The 17,320-nt window shown below is 36.3% G+C and overlaps 1 protein-coding gene across 7 annotated transcripts in view; it reads right to left on the bottom strand.

Moving 5' to 3' along the window:
• POLQ (DNA polymerase theta) overlaps positions 1-17,320 on the bottom strand; it is a 105,452-nt gene that overhangs the window by 19,770 nt on the left and 68,362 nt on the right. For 5 of the 7 annotated variants that reach the window (XR_015164872.1, XM_086403990.1, XM_086404000.1 and 2 more), the window contains 6 exons: positions 11,087-11,280; positions 9,181-9,318; positions 7,689-7,863; positions 4,749-4,875; positions 3,993-4,111; positions 1,351-1,535 (listed from right to left, as the gene is read on the bottom strand). Coding sequence is in view for 4 of the 7 variants with exons in the window: in XM_086403990.1 (XP_086260116.1) it covers positions 1,351-1,535; positions 3,993-4,111; positions 4,749-4,875; positions 7,689-7,863; positions 9,181-9,318; positions 11,087-11,280 (938 nt within the window). In the remaining 3 variants the exon portion in view is untranslated. The remainder of the gene's footprint in view (positions 1-1,350; positions 1,536-3,992; positions 4,112-4,748; positions 4,876-7,688; positions 7,864-9,180; positions 9,319-11,086; positions 11,281-17,320) is intronic. The other 2 variants (XR_015164871.1, XR_015164873.1) reach the window with 1 other exon arrangement.

The raw sequence follows: 17,320 nt of genomic DNA, 5'->3' as shown, positions 1-17,320 counted from the left end.
ACTCACTGGTCATAGCAAACACCCTCTTCCAACAACACAAGACAAGACTCTACACATGGACATCACCAGATGGTCAATACAAAAATCAAATTGATTATATTCTTTGCAGCCAAAAATGGAAAAGCTCAATACAGTCAGCAAAAACAAGACCCGGAGCAGACTACAGCTTAGATCATGAACTCCTTATTGCCAAATTCAGACTGAAATTGAAGAAAGTGGGGAAAACCACCAGAATTCCCATAGGTCATGTGGTAAGGAAGTATGGTGTTAATTCAGGCTAGGAAATGGTGTGAATGTGGCCTTTCATTTCCCTGTGCCCGACAGTCAGACAGGAACAGGAACTAATATGGGCTTACATGAAAGGTCCAAGGGCAGTATGAAATTTCACAAGCAGATCAGCCAACCACCAATGGTCTCAAAATACTAAAAAGCTAATAGTTATTGACTATAATCCACAGTTCAGCAATATATATTTTTCAAAAAACATTCAGAGAGCACCTTTCTATAAAAAGCACCATGGCTTTCTGTGTGAATACAGAAAGACAAATATATGTGTGCTTACAGGCTAGAGATTTGAAACACACACACACACACACACATATACAATACCTACCACCACCACCACCATAATATCACTAATGTATATGGCCTTCCCAATACTAAGTAGCTTCAGACTGTTAGGTAGGTAGAATAGGAAAAGGAGTCCAAAACGGCGGTGGCTAAAAGACAAAGAAGGGAAAATAGAACAAAGGAAGGTCGGAGGACCGGAGTGAGGACCTCAGGTAAAATAAACAACACTCCTGGCTGGCCCAATTTACATAGGACAGGCCCAGGGAGAGAAAAACATATAAAAAGAGGAGCCAAAGCTAGCTCTCTCTCTCCCGCATGCTGGGGCGCTCTTCTCTTCGCGTCTGGATCGACGTGCCCTCATGCCTCGAAGATGGATTTTCCTGCTATCTTCTTAATAAAATAGAGCTGTATAACACTGATTTGTCTAAGAGCTATCACATGGTCCTTTCGAGACCTGAGAGCTATAACATAGTCTATCCAAGACCCAGGAGCTGTGACATGGTGAGGGGGCTTTAATGTCCGTCATTCCAAATCTTTGTTGTGACGAGACAAAAACTGAGGAACATACACTCACGTGACAAGACTAAGTCTATTGGATTCTTTATATTGACTCTACAAAGGAATATATGAATATCATGAGACAGGCTCAGATGAATGTCATGAAAAATCCAAACAGGGAGAAATCATTTCTCAAATGCAAATGATTGAGGCAGTTTAAAAAATTTTTTGCATCAGTAAAAATTCTCTCCATTTCTGTTAAGTATGTTCACTAAAGATTACCTGCTTTGCTTGTTGCCTCAGATTATCCCCAACAGACTCTGGCTCAATCATCTTCCATTCAGCTGCAATACTCCTGAAAACATCAGCTCCAGTGTTTAGCACTTGAATGAGACGACGATCGTGGGATAAATGAGCCAAGATCCTCAGCTCAAGTTGAGAATAATCAGCCGCTAATATTAAACCACCTGAAACAAATGATTTTGGAAAAGTTGGCACAAAGACAAAACCAACTTTTATAGTACTGAACAGGATGACAGAAATTCAGTTCCAACAAAGAACCTTGAGATCATGCATCCAAAAGCTAAAATCTTGCTCTTAATTTGACTCAGTTCAATTCTGTAACATGTAAGAATTTTTCTGCTTGGCTTTCAAAGGTATGTAATATATATAAAGCTACCTTTGACCTCTGCCCCTCAACCACTGTGGTAGTGCTTTCCTCAGTGTTCCTATAACACTGACATAAATGTCAGAGAGGTTCTTTCATGCCTCCCCCACGTAACACTTAGCTACTAGGGACAGGATACTTAATCTTCCTTTGCATTCTATAGAAATACTCAGCTCCTGGTACCTAACAGGTCAGAACAAATGGATGTTAATTGAATGAATGAATGAGTAAATAAAGAAACTGGTTCCTAATGTGTGCGCATCTTAAGGGAGCAGGAAAGTCGTTCAACAAAAAACAAGTCAGGTGGTCTGTATGTTCAGAAGAGTTATTAAGGGGATTCAAATTATTTATTTATGGACTAGAAATTTATCTATGGCAAAAAACAAAATAAAGAAAAGCCAGGTTAAAGAAAAATTAGAAAAATATTTGTAAATGATACCACAAAGGACTCATTACTATATTACAAAAAAGGTACAATCAAGAACAAAATATAAATGAGCAGTTCACAGAAATAAAAACAAAAGAACCTTAAGCATATTAAAGAATGCTTAATTTCATTGACAATAAAAGAAATGCTAATTAAATCTACAATAATAATTTTTTTCTACTTATATTGCAAAAATCCAGAGGTTGGACAGCACATTCTGTGGCAAGGCTGTGAAGAAAGAAACATTCATATATTGTTACTGGGAAGTAAATGGTAACTGTGCCCCACCCCCCCAAATAACTACACAGCAAGTTTATAATAGTTATAGGAGCTAAACCTATTGCAAGAAAAGGGAAATGGAAAAAACATCCGTAATGTAAATTATGGATGAAGTGGTATAAAATTATTAGAAGCTAGTCTGTGATGTGATGCATATTGTAAACTCCAAAGTATCTAAGATACAGAATTTAAAAGAAATAAAACAATAATAAAAAGTCATTTACAGTTTTTAAAGAAGAATAAAGAACAGATAGAACAAAATACAAATGACAAGACAATAGACTTAAATCCAACCATACATCAACACTTACTCTAGATAGTTAACTAAACAGTGTATTCAACTGGCAGATATTTTCAGGTTAAATCCACATACATTTAAATTATCATAATTTTTAAATTTTAAACAAAAGCAGTATAAAATACTGTTGTGTTAAACACAATCTTATTACTAAAGTAAGAATAAATACATACTATGAAATATTATTCAGCCTTAAAAAAGAAAAATCTGACACAAATGCTATAACATGAATAAACCTTGAAGACATGCTAAGTGAAATAAGCCTGGCACAAAAGTACAAATATTATATGATTTCATTTATATGAAGTATAGAGAATGGTCAAATTCTAGAGAGAATGGTGGTTGCCATGGCTGTGGGAGTTAGGGGGCAGTTATATTTAATGGGTACAGATTTTCAGTTGGGGAAAATGAAAAGTTCTGGAGATGAATGGTGGTAATGGTTGCAACACAACATGAATGTACTTAATACCATGTAACTGAATACTTTAACACAGTTACAATGGTAAAATGCTGGTAATTCATACTTAAAAAGCAAAACTGAAAACTGTCAAATGGCAATGACACTATCATAGACGTGATTTTAGCCTTAGAATATAAACTTCTGACAGAACTAAATAAATTGAGCTGATTAACTGCACTCACCCAGACCTGCCAGATGGCAAAAGATAAAAGGGCAAATATGTGTACTAACAGGGCTGATGCTTTCGGAGTTAGATCATGACTTAAAAAGGTTTTGATGATGAGTGCTGAGGAGAGGTCAGACAGAAGACAGACAGCCTTGAGGGCTACCCCATGCAACAGGAAGCAGCAGTGGGGAGAACTGCAGAAGAAACGAAGAGCAAAACAAGTTACAGAGAGACCAAAAAAAAGTGCCTTTAGAAGTCAAGGGAGGAGAAAAACTGAGGAAACAGAGGGTTGACAGAATGCTAAATGCTGTAGAGAAGTCGAAGAGAATGAGGACTAACAAAATTCACTGGATTCTACAAAAAGGCTGACAAAGACAGAGGATAACATGATTTCAGCAGGATGCTGAGCAAACGCCCCAGAAGTTTCCCACAGAGCAGATCATGAAGACAATTATGAGTGACTTACAAATCCGGCAATAAAAAAGGGAAAAATAGGCTCCACCAAAGAGAGGAAAGAAGGAGGAAACAATGCATTCTTCTGAGTCTTATTCATAATTTGCTTTATCAGTGCTTTGAAAACCATTCCTACAGCAATAAGAAGCTCAAAACCATCATCAGTCACCTGACCTGTGAAAGGCACAAAGGCATGTCGCATGCTGACCGAGAAGGGCATTCCTCTGTCTGAGGCTCTCTCTTCCACCTTTGTCTGGCGCCCGGCGTTCATGGCACAGTCCTTTTTTCCTCCTCTGTTGGTGCAAAAAACATCCATCAGTTGGACGTGAGGTAGTCTCAAACATATGAAAAGGGTCTGAGCTTTTCAGTAAGTCAATATTTCCATCTAAGAAATGTAAAAGTCTTATTTGAAACCCACTTTAAAGCTTAATAAGATACTAGACCTTGTTCAGCAAACATTCAATTGAACAGGACGTAAGGTATTTTTCTGTAATAACCTTTCCCACAAACTGCTTCACTCAACTCAATAAATCTGACTGTATCTAATATAAATGATCTGTGCTTTTTCTTCCTTTAGTGAGCATATGGGGATGTCAGGAAGGGAGATATTTCAGACATTGCTAAACTTGTCCCTTTAATATCTAACAAAGAAGCATATAGTGCTGGTTGATATAATTAGGGACCCAGGATTTCAGCTTTTTACTGCCAACTAGTTTCTTCATAGACAGACTCAGGATTTGAAATGGGTAGTGCTTGAAATAGAAATGTGTATGCCTAGAACAGAAAATTAAACTAATTTCATTATTTTACCCAATAGGCTGTTTTTGAGCCATTCATATTCCCAAAAGTATATTAACACAAATAAAGACATTTGAGCCATTCATATTCCAAAAAGTATATTAACACAAATGAAGACAAATAAGCGTCTACCTGCCCATAGGAAGTAGGCCTTTTCCTAGAGCTTGGGAAGGTGGGCTTTCCTCTACTACTGCTGGCATTTTTATCTCAAAATCTCTTGGTACATTCTGAATATTTGGCTCTATAAAGGTTATTCGTCCTAAAATTAAGCAGAATGAAGACATAAAATTAGAGGGGTAAGGGAGGAGGGGAAATCTGACATTTATTTTAACATAAATACTGTGTCTGAATTATCCTAAAATGCATGCTCTATTATTTTTAAACTAAAGAACAATCTCGATGTAAGTGAATATATGAATCAGCTATAATACAGTGTTTTATATTAACTTCTACAGAAACAATCCCATGATAAGAAGTAATATGATAAATCATACTATTTCCACACTAAAACAAATACCAGAAGGTAGCACCATAAAACACTAGCAGTTAACTAATGAGTAAAAGACAAAACAAATGGATCTTAGGAGAAATGACTGTCGAAGAATTTAAAAGCCAGGAATGCACAAGACACAGAAAGATCTGAAGCAGAAGAGCAACTGAGTCCTGAATAGGGACAACTGGGGCCACAGGAGTTAACTAATGCAGGAGATGGAGTAGCAGTGAAGGATGGTGAGCACAGCATTACTTTCTAAATACCACCTGGCCAGTTTTCCTCCTCCTCCTCCTCATCACTTATCATAAGAATCAATGGTAGACAGCACTGACATGGCTAGAAACCAGAATCAGGTGGCCAATAAATTTTCTAGGAAACAGAAACCAATTTGATTTAATGCTTATGGCTTTATTTTCCCCTAAATATTTTAAATTTTATTTATCTACTTATTGGATGAATTTTCCAAAAACACAAGTGTTGTTCAAAAAGTTTGGGTCTACCAGCTTCTGCATATAATTCCATCTTCTTTTGATGAATCAGACATTTTAAGTATCTCAGATACAGTTTTACTGAATAAACTCTTAATATTATGCCCTTGTTATTTAATTTTAGCAAAAATTAGTGCTCAATTAATGGTAGACATTAACATACTTATTAGCATTAAATGGGAGAAGGCAATGGCACCCCACTTCAGTACTCTTGCCTGGAAAATCCCATGGACGGAGGAGCCTGGTAGGCTGTAGTCCATGGGGTCGCTCAGAGTCGGACACGACTGAGCGACTTCCCTTTCACTTTTCACTTTCGTGCATTGGAGAAGGAAATGGCAACCCACTCCAGTGTTCTTGCCTGGAGAATCCCAGGGATGGGGGAGCCTGGTGGGCTGCCGTCTATGGGGTTGCACAGAGTCAGACACGACTGAAGCGACTTAGCAGCAGCAGCAGCAGCAGCAGCAGCATTAAATGGCCTATTCAATTTTACAAAGCTAACAAGTAGTACATAAAAGAATCCAAGTCTCTTTCTGCCTTCTTTTCTATGATAACATAATATTCTTTTTAAGTACACTGTCTTCTTTTCTATGATAATACTTAATACTCAGGTCTAGTCTTTGAATTAATGAGGTAGCACTGATGGACAAATAAAATGGCAAAAATAAATTACAAAACATGAACAGTTTCATGGAGATGAATTCTATAATGACAGAATTTACTGTACTAAAATAAGCTTCTGTTTCTACAATATTCTTTAAGTGCAGGCATAGTATAATGAAAACCAATCAGAAAAACAATGAATTGATGATTTTCTGCTTTATAAGCAACAAATAAATTTGCTTTGAAAACTCTAGGTTGACTTTGTATCTTTACCAACAAGGATTTATTTTGCATAAGTTTACAGCATTAGCATATGTTTCAAAATGAAATTTAAAACAGGGCAAGAAACAGGCAAAAGCACCAAGAAGTTAGCTAAATAGGGAAGAAGAGAAAGAGAAATTGTTTAGAACAGAGACTAAGCAAGCAGAGAGAAAAGCAGCTCCTGATGGTGCCCTCAGTCTCAATAACAGCAACAACTGATAATGTACCCTGCACTATTCTAAACACTTTACATATATTGGCCTATTTAACCCTCAGGATCACCCAGTGAGGTAGGACTCTCATTATTTTGTTTCATACATGAGGAAACTTAGGCACCGAGAGGTTAAGTACCTTGAGTAAGATTCAAAGCACCAAAATTCAAACTTTGTGAAAATGTGGTATCAAAGCCCACATTCCATACCACCAAACTAAAATGCCTCCTCTACGAAGAAGATAATGCTGCCCTTTCTTCTACTGCACATTGCATTTTGGCAAATATGTAGAGTTGTACACCACCTAGAAAAAGAATGCTTTTTCCTTCATGAGATTACATGCATACTTATCCCAAGAGAGACACACAACGGACTCTACCACTTTCTTCTCTTGAGTAAAATAAGACACTCCTTATTATACAGATGCCACACAGCCCTACTTAGATTCAACCTGGAGAGACTCTGAGGTGATTTAGGAGAGGGCTGGGACTAAAGTCAGAAGATCATTAATTCAAATAAAGATATAATTCCTGTGTATACTCTCATCCAATCTCAGACATCCAAGTTATTCTATAGAGTACTTGAAAGAAGGAACTATATCTTTAGACTAAATCTCATCTCTTTATCTAGGTAATATCCATCCAAGCTTTGGATGCAGTACTGGGCTTCCTAGGTGGCACAAGTGTAAAGGACCCGCCTGCCAATGCAGGAGATGTAAGACATGAGTGCAAACCCTGGGTTGGGAAAAGCCTCTGGAGGAGGAAATGGAAACCCACTCCAGCATTCTTGCCTGGAAAATCCAATGGACAGAGGAGCCTGCCAGGCCGCAGGCCATAGAATCACAAGGAGTCGGACATGACTAAAGCAACTTAGCACTCACATGTCTTTCATAAATGTTTATAAAACTTCACCGAATCCAATGACGAACACTTGAATTCCTTGGTCATCATAAGCAAATATTACATATGAATATTTTTCGCAAACCTGGATATTATCCACATTTAAGATTTCTCATTACCTGTAGCAGTGTGTGATTGTGATACAGGATAGATTCTTTCCATTCCAAGAAAAGGATTCAGACGTTTTTCCCGCTGCAGGGGAAAGACCACTTTGGTAATAGCATTAGTGATTCTTCTCCACTCTAAGATCAAGCCTGGTAAAGGATGTAATGCCCTTAATTTATTTAAAACATCCTGCCAAAAAAATTATAATAAAGTAAGATCAGACCCTTGTCCAAATTCCATAGCAAACTAGAATCTCTTTTAAGCAAAAATTACAGTTTCAAAATTAAATTTGGTAACTCCTGTATCTAACTCAGCTATTATAAAATTACTGTTTTTTTTAGACATCACTATAATGATAAATCCACAATAACTATAGATTATTAAATGTAGATATGTTAATGTTGAGTAATATCAATTTGAATCTTTGCAAAGTAGCTGCTTCCCACCCTCTACCCAAGTGTTTACCTCATCTCTTTTCTTTACATTTTCCCTCTCCATTGCTCATGAGATTATAAGTTTCCCAGTTGCTTTTTTTTATCCTTTTTGCCATAATACTTTCATGGATTTTGTATCAAGGAAATCTATTTTTAAAACTTTGAATTTTCTATGCTACAGAATTTCAATGAGCCATCAAGGATAAAAACTTGTGAGATAAAAGGGTAATGCAATCAAATAAGTTTTGCTACAGAATGAAGCTGTGGAAACTTCCCCAGGGGAGGCAAGTCATAGTTAATAATATTACGGTCAAAATTCTACAGAATGTGACTTCTGTAGCAGTCCAGTAGTTAAGAGTCCACACTTCCAATGCAGGGGTCACAGGTTCAATCCCTGGTTTCTAGGCAACTAAGATCCCATGAGATATGCAAGGTTGGGGGAGGAATCTATATAAGGTGGCAACTTGGACTGGTCTCTCCATGTGGCTGTACTTTCAACCATTGATAATTCATTCAGTAAAATTGTAAAATTAAGCCTTTTCTCTCTTTTGGCCCATGCATACAGTTTCCATGAGTTGTGATTCAATTTTACTTAGAAATTAACAGATTAGATTCTCAAAATAAATTCATGGAAAACTTACTATTTTGCTCTGAAATTAAAGAAACAAAATTTCTATTAACTTTTTCTTTATTTTTTAAATTCTTCCATACCTTTGTTCATGTTCATTTGACTATAAAAACTATATTCTGCAGTCGGAGAGTAGGGCATGTCTGTCTAAGAGTAGTACATATCAGTAATTAAATAATGTCTATATAGGTCTGAATTTACAAACTTTTATATACTCTTTTAAGGATAGGAAGGACATACTGTTAAGTCATATTATAATCCAGATTTTACATACTGGAATGTCTCCACAGTGTTTGTGGGCAGCTAAACCAGAAATCAATTTGTTTCTGTCTAGATAAATTCAAATGGTAGACTATGTTGGATTTTGATTGCATCAGCATTCTTTCAAGACACCAAATGCTAACAGTATTTCAGATTCTGCCCTATGACTGCCCCAAAGAGCACCTTACTAGTGCTGAACTGTTTTCCCAGCCTTAGCTTCCGTCCATTGTCATTTCCTCTTCTGGTAGAACCCAAAGTTTTCTTGATGCCTTGGTTTTTTCCCTCTCCATTTGGTGGCAACTTTAGTTCCAAAAATAAAACCTGCAAAAAATTTATGCCCCTTTAGTCAAGAATCAAATCACAAGTATTATCATTCAGAAAACGTTTTTTAAAGTAGTCAAGAAAAGACTCTATATAGTTCAACACGAGTCGAAAGAAATTTTTTTGGACAATTTGGAAATAACACATTTAATAAGTAATGGCAATAAAAATCTTAGGTAGACTGTCCATACCCTAATTTAGTCAGTATCAGGTTAATTCTAACCCAGGCTCTTAACAGTCAAGAACACAAGAACGTATATTTTGTGCTGAACAACTAACAAATAAAGTATCAGCAATGAGACTTCAGTTGCTCCGGGGATTGTAAGCTCACCCAAATACTTCTTGACATGGTAAGCAATGTGGCTACTTGATCATTTAAGCCCCATAGAGGATAGGCATGGGAGCTTTTGTGGCTATTGTGTGATCACAAAAATCAGAGAATACTGAAGTAGGAAGGGATCCAAAAAGCCATATAATTCCACCACCACAAAGCTACATCCTGAGAATCCCTGAACAAAAAGCCAGGAGAGGGTCCAATGCAGCAATAACAAAAGCTAGAAAGTGGCCAGTAAGCACCCACTAAAGAAAGAAGGCTTACAAGGAACAGAGATCTAGGCTCTAGGGCAGAGAAGTTCCCTAAAACATGGATACCTAAAACTCACTAGTTCATACTAGAGGGGTTCCAACTGAGGCAATTCAGAACACTATCGACTCTCTCAAATCATTCATTTATATACTTTCATTAAAATATGTTAGATAGCGTTGCTGACTCAATGAACACAAATTTGAGCAAACTCTAGGAGACAGTGGAAGACAGAGAAGCCCTATGTGCTGCAGTCCATGAAGTCACAGAGTCAGACATGACTTAGCAACTGAAGAAGACTAGCTAGTTTCTCATTTTTTAAAAACACATAACTCTGTGGCTTAAAGGGGGAGTCATTTTTATGCCCTTTATACATTTAATAAATATTTACTTTCAGACAGGTATTGTTCTAAGTAGTTTACACTTATTTTTTATTTCTCACAACTCCATGAGGTATTTCTACTATGAAGTATTTTACTGAGATGTAAAGGGTTGATAAAGTGGCCCAAACTCAAGGAGTTAAGGAATAAATAGAAGAGTCTTTAAAATATTTACCAACATGCTATAAAAGTGAATCACATCTAGAAAACAACAAAACTTCAAAGCTATCAAGTATAAGCACCCATCTATCAGTAACTCTTCCAAAACAACTCAACCATCCTTTGTGGAGTATGGGGAAAGAACACAATACAAACACAATACAAACTATTGGGGGAGAAAAGGACAAACTATGTAAAAATTTACATAAGGCGATAAAAATATTGTAGGTTAAAAAAGCAAAGAGTCCCCAAATCCCTTTTTCACTAACATCTAAGAAAAGTATCTAATTTTGCAGTGAGGAAGCTGTAAGAGTTCATGAAATGACTAACTTCATGGAGAAACATCTACACCATTATACAACTATATTACAGACCTCATCTGCACAACAAATATTTACTGAGTGCTTCTTCTGTACCAGGCAAATCTCCCCATGAAACACACATTCTGGGATACTTCTTCACTACCTACCTATTCATAAATAAAAACATGCAAAGGAGATATTGGAATACATCTCCAAAGTATTCTGGTTAACCAATTGTTTCATTTTATTGGTGTTTAGGTAAACACATTTATGAACTATATACACACAAACCATTTTTTTGCTCTGAAAATGACTTTCTAAATTCTCTATTCCCATTATACAACCTCAGCAATGTCATCTGAACTGGTGAAGGAAAAACTATGGCCAGCTAGTTGATAGGCCTGCATCTCAATTGCATCCAGTTTGGCTTGCATTATGTGTTTCTGACTTTCACATTCTGCAGTACTAAAGCCGATTCCATTTAGTTCCAGCAAGGCTAGGCAGTACTGGGAGGGCATTTCCACTTTATAGAAAACATCTGGAAGAAAAAAAAAGAAAGCAAAAAACATTAATTCACCAGTTAAGTGACTAGTTCAGCATCATTACCTATATACATAGCATTTTTCTGGGAAAATCAGAGATGCTACTAAACTATCCTTCAAGATCCAGTCTCCTGAGCCACATTCTCAAACCATCAGTGAAAGGTATTAGAGTACTTTCCACTTTTCCATTTAAGCTTTGGACTACTAGCTATGTCTATTCGGAGAGTAAAACACACAACCTTATGGACAGTCTGAATTGTAAGTGACTTCATTTCTCCCAAGATGATGTTTCTGTTTCTACTCTTAGTAAAAAACAAGGTAGCCAATTTTATTTGCTAAGCTGACTATAAAAGGTTAATTCCTCAAAATAATTTCCAATACTCCTGGTCCCATGGTATGCAGACTTGCACAAAGCTAAATATAAAGATTTTATATTTTCCAGTGTTCTAATAAGAAAGGATAAGATTCCTGAAGTAAGAAATCAGAGTATTTTTCCATCTGCTGATATTTGTCAACAGAATAGTCATTCTAAGTCAGTTTCCCTAGTATGTTCATTAGCATATTAGTCTCAAAAATACTGTAAGAAAGGTTGGGATTGAGAGACACTGTATACTATGAATTTCAGCATTTATATATTACTCTTAGATGTTCATGATGCCTGTTAATATACCAAAGGCTCTGAGTAGAACTGAACAAAGACAACTATTTTAATGTTTGTTTTAATCAAAAGACTGAAATCATTTGACTCTAAAGCACTTTATCTGTTTAATATTTAGTAACATCATGAAAAGTGAGTGTTCATAGAACACTCTATGGGAAATGCTATCCTAAATTTATTAAGAAAAAAATCCACAGTAAAGATTTCTACTTCCAGTGTTAATGGGTCACTAGGACTCTGTGTAACCTGGCCTGTTTTCCCCAGTTCCACATACACATATTCTTTAAGGCGCTCCTGGTCTCAGTCAGTAGACCACCAAAAGCAAACAAACAAGTGAGAGCTACTAGCCTCGGATGGTCAGGAGAAGATATGGGCAGTCAGAGCCTGGCTTCACAGGCCTGGAGTCAGAGCAGAAATTCACGGGATATGCGACTAGAGAAACAAAGAACTAGGGTCAGAAAAAGAAGAGTCAAGAGTGATAGGAAGCCAGCCTGGATTCACAGACAGTAGGAAGAAATAGGGCTGCAATGTGAATGAAGTCTTACCCCAAAAAGGTTGAGGGGATAACATATCTTTGGAGTAGCAAGAGAAGGAGAAGCTGATTCTCAGGCTCCTGTTCTGAACCAAAATTCCCAAGAAAAGCTAATGCAGGCCTTGAATGCATTGTAGTTTAGTAACAAGCTGAAGCCAGAGCAAAGTCTTTCCAGAGGAAGGCATCCCCCACCTAGCAAACCCTGGAGCGCTCCACTGATTCCCTAAGACTTGCAGCTATAGAATCATTAGACTCACAACAGAGCACAGCTATGAATAAAGTATATACAAAATTAGAGGAAAAAACAAAAAATTTGACAAAAAACAACAAAATTCTGTAAAGCAATTATCCTTCAATTAAAAATAAAATAAAAATTTAAAAACTATATACAAAATCAAACAAGATGAATACAAACAAACAGCAGGAAAGTGTGATATGTCAATAATCACAATGAACAGAAACACATCAATAATTATAAATTGCCAAATTTGTGGGAAAAAACTGATAGTTTGAAAAAGAAATAAGCTATACTTTGTTTATAAGACACATCTAAAGCATAAGGATCTAGAAGATTTAAAGGGACAGAAAAAAGATGTATGAGGCGAGCAACTAATCAAAAGAAAGTTGATGCTGCCATAGTCATTCCAAAAAACCAGATGATTAAGAATAAAAATCCTATTAGTGGCAGAGCTAGTCAAACATAATGACAGATTTAATGTACCAGGAAAATACACCAATTAAACTTGTATGCCGCTGCTGCTCGGAGAAGGCAATGGCACCCCACTCCAGTACTCTTGTCTGGAAAATCCCATGGATGGAGGAGCCTGCTAGGCTACAGTCCATGGGGTCGCTAAGAGTCGGACATGACTGAGCGACTTTACTTTCACTTTTCACTTTCATGCACTGGAGGAGGAAATGGCAACCCACTCCAGTGTTCTTGCCTGGAGAATCCCTGGGATTGCACCTAATGAAGTAGTCTCAAATGTGCTATAAAATTAACATTGCCTAAACTATAGGGAAAATTAGATATAAATGATTTAAACAACACTGAATTAACAGACATTTATAAAAGTCTGCATCCAGAATTAGTATATCTATATTCTTATGTGCACACTGAACATTTACACAATAATTCAGGTTTTAGGTTACAAAACAATTCTCAAAGAACTTCAAAGAATGGGTATCATACAAACATATTCTCTACAACATATTAGAGATTGAATGTAATAATAAAAGTATAAAATAAGTTTTCAACTACTTGAGAATTAGAAATAATCTTATAATTTATCCATCTAAAAATGTCACACCAGAATATTTTAAATATTTAGGATAAAACAACGAAAACATTACATGTCAAAACTTGTAAGATATAATGAAAGTAGAACTTTGAGGAAATTATAGCCTTAAATACTTAAATTCGAAAAAGAAAAATATGATTTGAAAAGTAATGAGCATAATATCAAACTTAAGAATTTAGAAAAAGGACTGCAAATAAAGTCAGGGGAACTAGAAGAAAAGAGATTATATAAAAGTTCACAGAAATCAATGAAACAGAAAACAAAAACAGGAAAGATCAAAGGTAAAAACTGGTTTTTTGAAAACACTGAAAAATTGGATAAACTTCTAGTGTGATTAAACAATAATATTATGAAAGAAAAAGATATAACAAACCAGAGATATAAAAAAGAAAAAAAATCAGCAATACCTTTAGATAAATTCTTTAAAAAATATATAGGCTACTAAAACATTACCAAAAAGATATAACTAAATAATCTAACCTAGATAGGATATTCAAAAGCAGAGACATTACTTTGCCAACAAAGGTCTGTCTAGTCAAGGCTATGGTTTTTCCTGTGGTCATGTATGGATGTGAGAGTTGGACGGTGAAGAAAGTTGAGCGCCGAAGAATTCATGCTTTTGAACTGTGGTGCTGCAAAAGACTCTTGAGAGTCCCTTGGACTTCAAGCCGATCCAACCAGTCAATTCTAAAGGAGATCAGTCCTGGGTGTTCTTTGGAAGGACTGATGCTGAAGCTGAAACTCCAATACTCTGGCCACCTCATGCAAAGAGTTGACTCATTTGAAAAGACCCTGATGCTGGGAGGGATTGGGGGCAGGAGGAAAAGGGGACGACAGAGGATGAGATGGCTGGATGGCATCACCGACTCGATGGACATGAGTTTGAGTGAACTCTGGGAGGCCTGGTGTGCTGCGATTCATGGGGTGGCAAAGAGTCAGACATGACTGAGCGACTGAACTGAACGGAACAGTTATTAAAGAAGTCAAAGTAGTAGTTAAAAATACTTCCACAAACAAAGTTTATAGGCAAACGCTATCAAACTTTCAAAGAATACATCATGCCTATGACACATAAACTCCTCCAGAATAAAAAGAAGCTATATTCATCAACTCATTCCATGAAACTGGAATAACTCTCTTACCAAAAATAAAGTACAAAAAAGAAAAATTACAATCATTTTACAACCAATGAATTTGCAAAGTAGAGACAATGTGATCAGAAAGATTTCTTTCACATTGCTGTTGAAAGGACAAATTTTGTACAACCATTCTGAAAAACAGCTCACCATAATCTTGAAAAGTTGAATACTCCCATTTCCAAGATGGAGCAATTCCACAGCAAAAAGAAATTCTTACCCATTGTAGTAGGAGACGTGTAAATTTACAAGAATATTTATAGAGAACTATTTGGTATAGCAGAACAAAAAATAAAAGAAAACAAAACTAGAGACAATCTAAGCATTCATCAATAGAAAAATGAATAAATATATTTTAGTGTGCATGCATGTGTGCACACGCATGCACACACACACAGTGATACATTACACAGCAGTGAAAATAAGTAAACTATAGATACTTGCAATAATATGCATGAATCTTCCTAACATGATGCTGAGTAAGTAAAACAAGACAGTGTGACAGATGTTTTATAAAGTTAAAAAACAAGCAAAACCAAATAATATATTGTTTGGACTTTTACATATTAAGAAAATAAGGGAATGATAAACATAAAACTTACGATGTATAAGGGAAGAGGAGCACCCAGGTAGACAAATGTCTGAGTTGTTAATGTGAGTTAACAGTTACTCATTATATTAATAAAATAATAGTGACTAAAAAGAGGACCTATATGGACCAATGATGAAGAGGTAATGAAAAATAAGATTATGACTAATATAAATCTGTGCAGCTGAGGTCCGTTGAAAAAGAGAGAAATCAACTCACTCCATACCTAAAAAAATCATCTCATCTATGTTCAAGCTACTTTAAAAGGAGCTAATTGATCAATGTGAAGAGAACAGGATACTTTGGGGTCAAATTAAGCAAAGACACATTCTGCTATCAATATTTATTCATACTCAAACAAAAATCAGCTCTCTACTGGGAGAAAGTCAGCTAGAATACACCTCCCCAACAGGCAAGATGATGAGAAGAGAAAAAGATGAAGATTCTGGAGGCCTACTAAAACTAACAAGTGTATTCTGAAATAATCATTTCCAAATAAAATGTGATGGTTGTCCACATTCTCTCCCAAAAACTTCCCTTATTTCAATGTACTTCAATTCTATGTATTCTTTGAATAAGAAATATTTAACACTATACAAGAATTCATTTAACGCCTCCAGGTCACCCACTTCTGAAAATATGCAGGGAAAAAAAGCTTTGAAGGTACATAGAAAACATACTGTGAAAGCTAAAAATTATAAATCTAGAAGGTCTCTTACACTTTTCTGAAAAGGAATGTCAGTCTTTTTTTTTTTTACAGGTGAAAAATTATCTTTTAAGTAATGGAACAGTCCCCTTCCAATTAGACTGAAAAACTTACAAATCTGGTAATGGGCAATAAATGTCTAAAAAATTACAGACTAATTCATATCACCATCATCAAATGTCAGTGTCTAGAAATTATACAGACTACCCAGGATGCCTATCCTAGAGGCAGACTAGTCAGACTAAGAGGGAATTAGCTATGTTCATTCAGCATTATTGTCCATGAATGTAGAAGTAGTCCTGAGGAAGGTGTGCTGTGTACTCCAACTTCTTTATCTGCCTACATTGGCTTAGAAAGGCTGAGTTTGAAATACTCCAATCAATGCCTGTTGAAGAGCTGCTAATTAATATCACTTAATCAAGTCTCCTGTAAGCAAATAAGCCAGTCTGTCCTTTTGTATTATTTTATTCCAGTAATATCAGGGGAACTTTATAACCAGCACAGAGGGTTTGTGCTAGAAGTAATAATAATCATCAACTAATACTATCCTGAACATTCACTGGAAGGACTGATGCTAAAGCTGAGGCTCCAATACTTTGATGCTGATGTGAAGAATCAACTCATTGGGAAAGATCCTGATGCTGGGAAAGATTGAGGGCAGGAGGAGAAGGAATGACAGAGGACAAGACGGTTGGATAGCATCACTGACTCAATGAATCCGAGCAAACTCCAGGAGATGGTGAAAGACAGAGAAGCGTGGTGCATAGGTGTCCACAGGGTCGCAGAGTCGGACACGACTTAGCGACGGAAGAACAGCAACAAGTGCCTAATGTGTGACAAGTACTAAGTTCTCTAATTTAACACTTTCAAAATAAGAACCAGACTTAGAGAGTTAAAGTAGCCTGCCCAAGGTCCCTCATAAATACATAATACAGATTCAAGCCCTACTCTTCATGAATTCATCAGTCTCCTGTTTGTAATGTTAATTAATCAGCCAATCCATGGTTTATATCTCCTCACAATGAAGCCAACCTTGTTTTACTTCATCATTTTCACCATAAGTATATATTATGCTCTCTGAAGTCAAAGTAGACAATCTGGGCCAGCAGCCTGCACA

Source organism: Bos grunniens, chromosome 1, assembly GCF_055505025.1.
Source record: "Bos grunniens cultivar Pamir isolate PY7600 chromosome 1, Bosgru_T2T1.0, whole genome shotgun sequence".
NCBI classification, from domain to species: Eukaryota; Metazoa; Chordata; class Mammalia; order Artiodactyla; family Bovidae; genus Bos; species Bos grunniens.
This window is presented reverse-complemented; position numbering and strand designations above follow the sequence as displayed.